The following is a 12,589-nucleotide window of genomic DNA, read 5'->3' on the forward strand; positions in this document are numbered from 1 at the left end:
TATATTTTGAATAATATTTTTGTATAGTATGTTTTTAACTGTATTATTTGACGTATCGATCATTCGAAATATTTTTATATGCTATACCTATTTCTGAAGTTATTAAGTTAGTTAATTTGAATTACACGTAATATATTATCGTAATTGAAAACAAAATATTATTTATAAATTATAATATATAATTTTTTTTAACAATATAATATACGTATTTGTAATTAAATATTAATTATAGATAATAATTATTAACGTTTAAAAAATATTTGTTCAACCATTTGCATGTGGTTGTGACTTGTGAGTAATATTGTAGTCTGGGGATTTTTTTTCCTAGGGTCGGGGATTTGTTTTCCGGGATTCGATCAACGATAGTAGAAAAACGACCAACGCTCCAAGCGTGGTTAACATCAACCAACAACCTAATGTATATATATATTGATATATTTTGTAGTACCAAGATAAATCACTACTATGTAAAAGCGCTAAATATAATTCTTGCTTTGACAGAATAGTTATCTTTTCGTGGACAAAAAAATAAGTTTTGTCGAGTAATATTACTACACTTAACTACTACTACCACGGTCTTAGATTATTAGGTCTGGCAACTAATCCCCGAATATGAAGCTCTTATTGACGGGTCCCGCTCTGGTGGCGCCATCTACCGGCCAAGTACCAAAATATTATTATTTCGATGATTGTCGACTTAAAAATTTAATTAAGACTGTGGGCTTAACGATCCATTGAATATTATCGGCATTATTTTGCTCATAATAAAAATCTATGAGCCTATGACTGTAAAATACCGCCAAAATATACAGACCCTTGTTATTGGCACATTGTCCTTAAAAAGGCCTACAAGTAGTGACTACTTATTTACCAAAAGTACTTACTATTATTATTATTATTTTTAGGTGTTTTAATATATTTATACTTTAAAATAATAATTACTATTATTATTTTACAACAGTAAAAATGTTTATCTATTTGTTTAATCTTTGAATGAGTAATAAATTATTAAAATACAAATTACTACTAGAGCGCGCCACCAGAGCGGGACCCGACAATAAGAGCACTACTGATTTGTGTTAATTGGTTGGGGAGTTGCATGGGCATGACTACTACTAACCTTACAGTTACCTGTATATCTTAAATCATGATTTTAGCACATATTTCTATTGTTCTGTGATAGTACTACATAGAAATCTTTTTTTTAGCCACTAAAATCACTGATATCAAATATTTTTTTTTTCATGATTTTATCAACATTCAAGTATTCAACATAACTATAAAATTTAGTATTTACACTTCAGTACAAATTACAAGTACGCTACGATTGTACGGTGCACAAGATTTTTGGTGTTAGCCACTTGTAGGTCACATCCGATAACCCAAATTATTTTTGTACTACTTAATTTCAAATCATTACTTATTGAAATATTTGATAATTATCTTTAAATCTATATTATAACTTTATTTTATTTGAAATAAATTATATTATTAAATTTTTAATTAAAATGAATCCTTGTATAATTCCTGAGGTCCCCATTGATATCCAAGGAGACAACAGATGGATGAGCCAGGTATATAATTTGTAATTTTAAATATTTAGTAATACTCAAACTACCTATTTGACATTTATTAGCATGAACGTCATGTATCTGAAGCGAAAGAACGTGAACCTGATGTTATAATGATTGGTGACTCAATTATACAGAAGTTACAGTCAAGTCCTATATGGAATGATTTATTTGAACCCCTCCATTGTTTAAATTTTGGTATTGGTGGTGATCTAACCCAAGGAGTATTATGGAGAATCCAAAGTGGCATTCTTGATAATATTAAACCAAAGGTAAGTCAGGTATAAGAAGTGTTAAAATCTTAATATATATATATATACAGCCATGCCAGATTGTTATGTATCGGCCCACCGAGATTTTCACTACTAAGCAATCCATTTACATATTCATTGGCCCAAAATTATGTTTAGAGATGTTACGAGCTTATAGGTGGAAAATTGTATTTTAAACATGAATTTATTTTCACCCACATTCACGTGACTGTCCCAAACGTTAAGCGGTCCACCGAGATTTTATTGGTAGCCCGCTTAACCAATCCGGCCCTATATATAATTTATAATTATACAGATATGTATTTGATTACATACTTTTTTGGCTAATGTACTATGTTATATTTTTTAATTAATTTGAGCTATAGTTGGCAAACAATACACTTAAGAGGTATACCATCAAAGTCCACATTGCTGTGTGCTTGAATATAATCTTCAAATTAAGATTTTAGGTAAAATGTTATCAGTATCCTATCTTTGCAATGCTATTGCTAACAACAATATCATAAATTATTACATACATAAGTACATTACTTTATAACTCATTTCTATGAAGAGTTTTTTCTGTCGTATATAATTTAATAGTTTGGATATTGCCTACCAGATAATTAGTAATTACTAATACTTAACAGTCATAGGATATTAGTATTTAGTAGTTAGTAAGTACAACTACCCTTTTAAAATAGATTTATATTAGCAGTCATAAATAATTTGAAAATTTTATTTTGAGAGATTAATCGTCAATACTAATTTGATCATGAATCTTATTTATTATTTTTCCATCATTAAATTGGTTTTTATTTTATTTAACACATTTTTAAAGCTACAAATAGCTATTAGTTGGTCATAATTAGGGCTCGAATTTTGTAGCAAAATAAATCCTTAAAAAAGCATTTATTAATTTAATTCTAAAAAAGCAAATTTCAATTACACATAAAATTAAATATTAAAAAAGGAATTTACAACCATATATTTAGTCAAGTTACTTTCATTAAAACTCATTCTATTGGGTGCTAATATATTTTTATACATAGAAAAAGACCTTTCTACGTCAACCAATGTAATCGGTGCATATTTCATGTAAACTAAATCATTTGAGTCATACTGTTCCACATTTACATTGAGTGCAGTGCCATTATGAATACTATTGACTTTTTGAAGTTCTGCCCATCCATTATTCTTTGAAAAAACACGATTGCACTTTTCTAAAATCAATTTCGCTACTTCGCCATTAGCTTCCTCTAACTTTTGTTTTGCTTTTAACACAATACCTATACTTTTTGCCAAGGTTTCGCCTAAAAAATAATAATATATAAATACAGCAAATACTTGAAACAAAAATAAAAATACCTCTTTTTTCTAATTGTGTAATTGCATGTGGTATAAATCCAAAATTTGTTGTAATGTAGACGAGATTTGAATGTAGAGATTGATCTTTTATAAGCTCTTTTACAACATTCACACACTGGGAATTCTCGCTGAATTCTTCAACTGCACTTTTTATTTCATTTAAATATGTGCAATAATATTCGACTGCTGTAATCCATGTACCGCAACGAGTAGTGATTGGTTTAGGTGGATTTGAAATATCCAGACATTTTTCATTCAAAATAGCGATCCGTTTTGGACATTTCAGAAATGTTTTTTTTATCTCGGCAATCAGACGATCAACTTTTGGGAAATGTGCACACACTTCTTCACACACATTATGGAGGGCATGAGCTAAGCATGTCACATGCAAAGCTTTTGGATACAGTGTTTGAATACGGCGACTAGCTTTTTTCATATACGGCGCGGCATCCGAAACAAATAATAAAATGTCCTCATGATTAACATTATTTGGCCATAAAATATGCATAGATTTGTCAAATAATTGAAAAATAGTACTATGGTTCACTTTGTGTAAATATTCTGTGTGAATAAGATAGGTTTTACCAACATATTATGGTTTCAAAATACCAATAATGACATTAGCTACATTACGTCGCACACTGTCAATTATTTCATCTATGCAAACCTATATTTTTTGGCCATTCACAGCATCGCGTATTTTAGTTATCATATTAGTGTAGTAAGAATCGAAGTATCCTTTTCGTAAAGTTGATTCATTTGGAATAATTTTATTGCAATATTTTGAAAGAAATGACCGAAAATGTTCATTGTTTAATTTGTTTATGGGGATATTCGCCACTACAAATGCGGAACATAGGTCTGCATTAAAATCAGACTTACAAAATTGTTGAATGAATGGCTAAACTGCATTATGTTTTGTAGCTTCAAGTTTTTTCAATGCTTATTTGTGTTTTTCTCTGTCAATATGTTGTTGAACGTTATATTTTTTATCCCAATTTATTTTGACTTCACACAATTTACAAAATATAATATTTCTGTCAGTCATAAGCACATTTTCACCGAATTCTCTTATGATTTTTTTTAATTTTAAATTTAAATTTTTAACTTTTGGCATTTTAACGATGAAAGAAATTATTTAGAAAACTATAAGTTTATACCTCACTGATTGTCAATTGATATTTACCGGCCAACTAAAGTATTAGGACGTGCTGTAAAAATACGTAGGTATAATTCAGATAATTTTCCCTTTCCTTGAGTCGTAAATACAACTATAGATAATTGTAGATAAAAATATTTCGGCACAATAACGACAGTTATTTTATCAGTCATATATTTATTACTGGTTTTTTCACTGGTTTTATAATTTCTGGTAAAAATAATATAGTCCAAGACGTATAATATACATAGAAATAAGCTAAGTTTTCAAGAAAAATATATAAAAATCAGGAAAAAATAACCAAATAGGGGGAAAAGCAATAAAAAGTAGATTTTGTGGAAAAAAGCAAAAAAAAGTTTACTTCATTAAAATCAGAACGATTCAAAACGTATTTATATATAAGAATTATCTTTCTATCACACTTCCCTCAAAAGAAGCATTTGCTACAAAATCCGAGCCCTAGTCATAACTAAGGCCGACAATTATATACTAAGAAATTTATAAAATATGTATGCAGTTATGCTCTAAAAATTACCAAAATATGCTTTAAAAACAAAATGAATTTTAACGTCCTATTTTTAATTAAATAATTTATTTTTTTATATAGTATACTGCCAAAGAATTATAAAAATGTGTGATATTCTCTTCATCTGAAAACCAAACAAAAATGTTGAATATTTTAAATAAATACCTAATAATTTAAGCAAACTTTGCACCCGAACGTAACCCAAAACCCAAATTAACCCAAAACCCGTATATACAAAACAGATTGAAAAAAATTAACACTCAAAAAACACCCGAAATAACCCGGAAACCCGAATTATTGAAAATAAAGTGGCATATCAATTTGTATGTATCTTTTGCAACTAACGCGACTAAGAAGATAGTAGTGTGAGTGTGTAACGGATAACTAAATTTTTTTTGCAACCTACAAAATAATTAAATAAATATTTAAAAAAGACCTTGATGCTAGATGATTGTTTTATTTTATTTCACAATATTCGATAATAGACAATAGTAATTGTGTTATCTAACATTCTTAATCAAAAATAAATATAACGAAAAAAACGTTCAGTTAAAAATTAAAATATGTAATAAGCGAGAACTTTCTTTTATTGAAAAAGGACTGAATACCTAAGTACTAAGTAATAAGTAATAAACTAATAACTAATAAGTATTAATATTTAATTTAATTTTTTAATTTTTTTCATTATGTTTACTTTAAATATAAAATCAGATTGCTATATCAAATTTGAATTGAAAATCTCATGTTAGTTGATATACAACATGTGTTTTTTTTAACACTTGAATTAACCATAATTAACCCGAATAAATTTGCATTTAACCATAACCAGAAAAGTGTACTAACCCATAACACCCAAATTCAATGACCCCAATTTTCTTTCAACACCCAAAATCCGAAAAAAATTATTCCGGTGCAAAGCCCTGAATTTAAGCAAAACAACCCATTATATTAATAAATGATAAACATTTTAATTCTTACCTGATGTTATTGCATTGAACAATTAATGATTTCGATATGTTTTCAATCAGTATTGAGCATTGTTCGCAAATTTTTGTAGCGTGAAAACGAGCATTCTACATCAATAACAAAACATTCTGGCTTTCTAAATAATCGTAAATATGTTATGGTATTGGGTAAAATTCATAGTTTGAATGAATAAAAGTTAAATTTTGCTTCAACTTGATCATTAGAAATTAATTTTTGGCCTTACCTCAACTACTTGTATTAATAAGTTGAATTACCCATACCAACATATATGAACAAAATAATTAATAAATTAATATTTTGTGATTCTTGATTCACTGTGTCTGAAAAATCCTCCAAATGTACTTAATTCTAAAATATGCCCTGAAAATACAATAATACCAAATATGCAAAAATATGCAAAATAACATTTGTTAGGTTAGGTAACAAATTTTGGTACAAACTAGCCTTTTTCTTGACCAACCAATAAAAATTTGCAAATGTATACAAGTGTTGGCTTTAGTCATAACGAGGACACATAAACGTCTACAACTTTGATTGGTTGTTATAATTAATGTAATATATGAATGATATGTTTATTAAATTAGTTGTTTTGTATTATTTTAATAGTTCCTTTCATGTTTCAAATATTATTATGAACATAACTCATAGCCATATCATGTAGTGTTGAAATTAGAATTAAATGATCACTTTAATAATAATATAATCTAAATATATAAATATATATTATCTTGTACACTAAACAAAAGTTAAAATATTCTATAATTTATTTTTATCAAGTAATATGTACATTATTGTCAAAGTACCTAATTAAAGATTTGTATTAATGTTCATTATTCCTCATATGATTTGAATAATATTATTTAGGCATGTGTTCTTCATGTTGGTACAAACAATTTTGGTAATACTCCTGATGAAATATCAGAAGGTATTTTAACCATAATCAAAGAAATCAAATCCAAGCTGCCTGAGTGCTATATCATTTTGCTGGTAATTATTTTGTGATGTAATTTATATTTTATTTTAAGATGCATTAAAACTTTTTAATATAAGTTATTGCTTTTTATTAATTAAACTTTATATTTAATTTGGTATATAAGTAATATACCTAGTGTAGTACAATTTTATTATTTTTTAAAAGAAACAATGAATCAACAAGTTTGAATGATAATTTCATTTAATTAAAATGTTTAATGTATTTGTAATATTTGGTTAAATATTGATACATTATTAATAAACATTATTACAAATATATTAATTTATACTTGTATTTAATTTTTTTGGAGACCTGTAGCTTTCTTGCTCTATTTAAAATCTAAAACATTTTAGATTATTTGACTGACTGTTTATGAGTAAATAACATTAATATAGACATTTTTATTTTTGTGTCATTGTTTAGGATAAAATATTTTATATTATATTAATTATATGTTGTTTCTAGGATTTATTACCTCGTGGAGCCAGGCCAAATGAATTACGTATTCGTAACTCTAAAGTTAATGAAATTATACATGAAAAAGTAAAGTCAATTTCTCGGTTAGAAGTAATTACTGTCAATACAGGTCTGCTGCAATCAGATGATACGCTGAGTGCTCAAGATATGCTGGATTATCTACATCCAACTGACTCATGTTACCGTAAAATATTTGAACCTGTACATGAATTGCTGTTACAAATTCTCGGAGAAGCCAAAGATATTGACAAAGAAATAATTGGAACTCAGTAAATCTGATTTTGTATATGCGCAGAGAAAGCAGAAGCCTTTTGTATTGTGATTCTTTTATTTCATATTTTCTTATAATTAATTTATGATTTTCATCGGGCCTAAAATATTTTAAAATGTTCCTAATTTAATTGTATAGACTGTTCTTTATTTTTGGGGGGGAGGGCAGGGGCTTAAGCAATATGCACAAAGTTTATCATAAGCTATGTTCATTTTAGGTATATTTAAATATTGCTTCAAAGCTGATACTATTAATTTTAATTAATTGGGGAGTTAGTATATTAGTCTTATATATTTTAAATCTAATTTTGCAAGCTCTTTGTACACATATATATGTTAACAAAAATTAGTAATATGTTTACTTTAACACTTATATTAATAATTTTATATTACCATATAAATGTTGCTTATTGCATTTGATTGTTTGTGATGTAAACATTTTCATTAAGAATCGCAGCAAGTTTATGTTCATGCATTGCACAAATCATAACTTTTTTGTTGATAAATGTATTTTTATCTCATAATAAAATATAATTAAATACAATTTAACCTATCTTAGAAAACAATTAAATTTTATCCTTATACTTTAAATTTACCTAGTAAGTATACAATTCTAGCTTTTATATTATGTTTTTTGTAGAGCCCGGATGTTTTTGCATATTTTTTTCTTTTAACCTTAAATTTTTGTTAGTAATCTCGACAGATCATACTAAATTGGAATTCCTACCAAATTTTTATTTTGCATATTCCTCCATATATGGCTGCAAATGCATATTCATTGCATATTTCAATAAAATTACAATTGTGTTTTTGTGAACCGCTGTATATACATCGCCGAGCAGTGGGGACGTGAACTATGATGGGAGGAAATCAGACAAGCCGCACTCGCGACGCCATTACAATGCGTGAATCACTGTCGTTCTCTCATGTGCACTGCGCGAGTATAGCTACAATGCCACATACTTTGGCCTTTGATACTTCACATCACCCGTCGCAGCAAAAATTGAAAAAGGCCGCATCTCTTTTCACAAATTATTTTTCAATTTGTACCTACCTGTTAATAGTTGGGTCACCAGGGCAAAATGTTTTACCATCATCCCATTCTGAACTATTCTGTTTACATTTTTTATTAGACTGTGAACTCAATAATGCATAGTTATGGTCAGTTAAAAAATGTCTAAATGGAATTTGTATTTCGTTATTTTTACGTTTGTACAGTACCCTTGGTATTTTATCTTTTATTTCTTTACACACAGCTTCAGTGTAAATTTGAATTCTATTAACAAAACGACGGAGTTTCATATTTGTACTTTTTCAATTCACAAGAATTAGAGTTTCATCATCTCACACTGTCTGATGAAGGACATTCTATATAACTATATAAGTTCATTCAAATGTTTATTCAGGATTTGTAGTGCGTATAAGTAACATTTAAATAATTACTTGCATGTTCTACCGGTTGTGTTTATACATTTTTGTAATAGGGCTCTTTGGCTGCTCACTTTCCAGAGCGGTGTTTAGGTTAAGATAGACACCGTAGAATTTTAAATTTCTAACTATATACCTAGGACTTGAGTTTACTTATAGGCGTTTGTGTTTGTTGTCTAGCAACTACGCTAATGGTCTATTGTTAACTAGTAAAGTACCCCCTGTTTGGGACTTGTATAGGCAACACATCATACACATTCTTATCAATGTCTGGATAATGGATATGTCAATAATAATTATTACTGATTAGTGGCTAGACATTTGGTTTACAGAAATTTTGTAATGTAAGTGGTTTTTTGAGGTCTCTAAAATTTTAAATATTTGCTGAAAGTGACTTAATGATATACTTTTTCTGTTTTTAGTTCACACAAATACACAATGTATTATAACATGGTTTTCAAAACTGACATAATAATATGATGCAAGTACTGACGAGGAACTAGGAAGTCCAGCAATTAATGTATTGACAATTTTTGATAAGTCTATTTTATTTAAGACAATTCTACTGAACAAGTATACATTATAAATATTGCAGAAGTGGACAAACATTTCGCGGGGTAACCCCGTACCACTCCACTCCGCTCATCAAATCTTTGAATATTTATAACTCCTAAACTACTCGCCCCAAATTTGATTTTCATGTATCAAAATACTAAGAAAAATAATCTGCTTTGGAAAATAAAATTAAAACCCTATGTTGTCATTCAAAAAAGTAAAAAACTTAAAAAATTATAAGGATAAAAAATATTTAAAATATAATTTTTTAAGAAAAACGTTGTTTTATAAGCGACTAGAAACTATGTAAAAAAAATATTTTCAAAATAATTTATACTTTTTGAAATAATGAGTGTTCTATGATAAAAGAATCACCCAGTTAAATATGCGTTGTATCGGTATAATAGGTAGTAATTTGTTTTGAATTTCACAATATAACTTCAGCAATGTTCATACGAGATAAATATTTCAATTTTAATGACGTTGAACATAAGGAATAACGTATAATGATTTATTTCCATTGTTAATTATTCAAATAATGATGAATCGTTATATGTAGGATTGTTTATTTAACTTCAAGAAGTTGACGTGTGGGGTGTAGAATGTCCAAAACATGTATATTGTAATTTTGTTGAATTTATGTTTCGATATTTGGTTAAAAATAAGACATATTGAAAAAATTTAGGGAGGATCCAAACCTCCTGGACCACCCTCAGATACGGCCTTCCTCAGTTGTGAAATTGCATTTGTATTTTGTATATTATAATAATATATTGAAAATTTAAATATTTTTAAATTCGGCGGCCAGTGATAAACGTTATTTGTTGTTTATTCCAAGCCAAATTGATATTATATTTTTCACACAGATATGTATAATAACCACGGTACTCAACATAATTAGGTAATTTTCGTGATTTTTCCATATTTTGTCAATTTTTGAATTTTTGAATTTTTGAACTTTAAATGCTAATAAAAAAAAACTGTGACTAAGGATTTTTAATATTTTTCAAATGTCATTGTAACAATATAGTAGGAGCCTTGTATTAAATTTTCAAGTATTTTTACTCAACAAATAAAGTTTTATTGACATTCATAGAAAAAAAAACTAATTAAATTGGAAACTGGAATTGTCCGTAATCAGCTCAAAACAAATCAAAATATTTTGAAAAATTTATCATGTATAGAAAATGGAAATATAAACAACCAGTGAAAATTGCATGTATCTACAGTCATTTGTTTTAAGGTTACACCAAAAACCAAAATCGATTTTCTCGAAAACAGATTTTGCGTAAAAATTTCCGTTTTTCCTTAATTTTTCTTTTGTTTTTCACGGCACTTTTGAAAACTATTGGAAAAATTTTACTTTTGACCCCCCAAAGTTCCAACTAGATTCACTTTCCTATCAGAAAAGGTACTGTTGAAGAAAATCCAAGCACTTTTACTGTCCTAAAAGGTGATGACAGACACAAAAAAAAATAAAAAATAAAAAAAAACACACATCATTGTAAAATCAATACATTCATCGTTCCACTCAGAATCTAAAAATGTTTAGCCCGAGATGGTACATTCTTGGAAAACATTCAGATTTTGTATTTACCGAGAATACAAACTCACAGGTTGATCTCGAAAACAGATTATTGACTGAAAATGAGTGTTTGACTAGTCAAATGTTGAATTTGAGTACATTTGAAACAGATGACCCAACTGAAGTAGCCACCGTACAGTCAAATATTGGTAGTGAATGTACACCAATAATCAGTGAACAGTGCTTTGATCTCCTGAGAGAATTTGAAGTAAATTAAAAATATTTTAGTACATAACTAAGTCACACAATCAAACATAGTAAATATTAATAATTAATGTGATTTAGATGGCGGAAAATGAACCTTTTAATGAGCTTGAAGAGGATAGTGCTCAATATGTAGCTGGCTATATTTGTAATCGGTTTTCCAGCAAATATCCAGATTTGATAAAGCAAACAGATGATGGTGATGTTGCAGAAGACTGCTAGACTAATTTCAAGTCAAGAGGTGGTTTGAAATTACCATCAAACAATTTGATGGCAGCAATCAAATTTCTTGAAATTGAATTTAAATTAGTGAATGGTGATAATATTACAAAAGTAAAGGGATAATGAAAAATATGATTAATAAATTGACACCAATCATTCAATATTTGTCTATCCCGCAAGAAGTTATTGACTGTCTAGTTAGGACACGGACATTCATAAGAATGAATAATCTTAAAAAACAATTAATTTCAGATCAAATATCAAAAAAAAAAAAGTAGAAACACGAAAAAAACAAAAATTTATCAAATAGCCATGAAATTAGTTTAATATTATATTGTATTTGTATAACACATCTTCAATAAATAGTTTTTTAAATTAACACATTTAAATTTACACCAAATAGTATAATTATTATTTATTACAATAAATCATGGTTAAATAAGTTTTAATACTAATTACTTTGGCATACCTATATTTTTTAAAACTTTTCATCGATTATAATTTATAATTTATCAGCATAATATCAAGGACCAATGAAATGCCGAGGATGACTCCCACTCTTATTTCTGATAATAAAGATTTAATGCGTATCACTAAGTTGTGATCATAACTTGTTATTTCGTCATGTATGTACGTAATTTATAAACGTAAATATAAATTATTCAATTTTAATGAATTATATTATATAAAACAAGAATTTGAAAAATATTCTTTGGTATTATTTATTTGAATTGAATAATACGGAATTTTTTTCGTTTTATTGAATAAAGCGGAAAACTGCTTAAACGGAATTTTTTGTTGGTCCCATGCGATCCCGCTTTAGACAGTTTTCACTGTAATATAACTTTGTGGTAGTTTTATTTAAATAATTTAATAATTTAGTAATGTACAATATGTTATTGCGTTTTGACGTTATGTACTGTGTGGCACGTAGCGTGTTAAAGTCGGTGAGACGTCCGTCCAATATCTATTCAGATATTAAAATTGTCTACTGGACAATCGTACTAACTGAC

General features: G+C 27.8%; 2 protein-coding genes across 2 annotated transcripts; both read left to right on the forward strand.

Annotated features, from left to right (window-relative positions):
- Nucleotides 1–1,323: 1,323 nt before the first annotated feature.
- On the forward strand, nt 1,324–8,148 carry Pafah1b2 (platelet-activating factor acetylhydrolase 1b, catalytic subunit 2). The gene is given in 4 exon segments (NM_001162356.2): nt 1,324–1,574; nt 1,637–1,843; nt 6,727–6,849; nt 7,301–8,148. Coding segments are annotated over 4 exon segments (681 nt in total). The 5' UTR covers nt 1,324–1,508; the 3' UTR covers nt 7,586–8,148.
- Nucleotides 8,149–11,017: 2,869 nt separating this feature from the next.
- On the forward strand, nt 11,018–11,822 carry LOC107883361. The gene is made up of 2 exons (XM_016803207.2): nt 11,018–11,358; nt 11,436–11,822. The coding sequence occupies exons 1-2, from the start codon at nt 11,110–11,112 to the stop codon at nt 11,574–11,576; spliced, it is 390 nt and encodes a 129-aa protein (XP_016658696.1). The 5' UTR covers nt 11,018–11,109; the 3' UTR covers nt 11,577–11,822.
- Nucleotides 11,823–12,589: the final 767 nt, after the last annotated feature.

This window comes from Acyrthosiphon pisum, chromosome A2 (assembly GCF_005508785.2).
Source record: "Acyrthosiphon pisum isolate AL4f chromosome A2, pea_aphid_22Mar2018_4r6ur, whole genome shotgun sequence".
NCBI lineage: Eukaryota > Metazoa > Arthropoda > Insecta > Hemiptera > Aphididae > Acyrthosiphon > Acyrthosiphon pisum.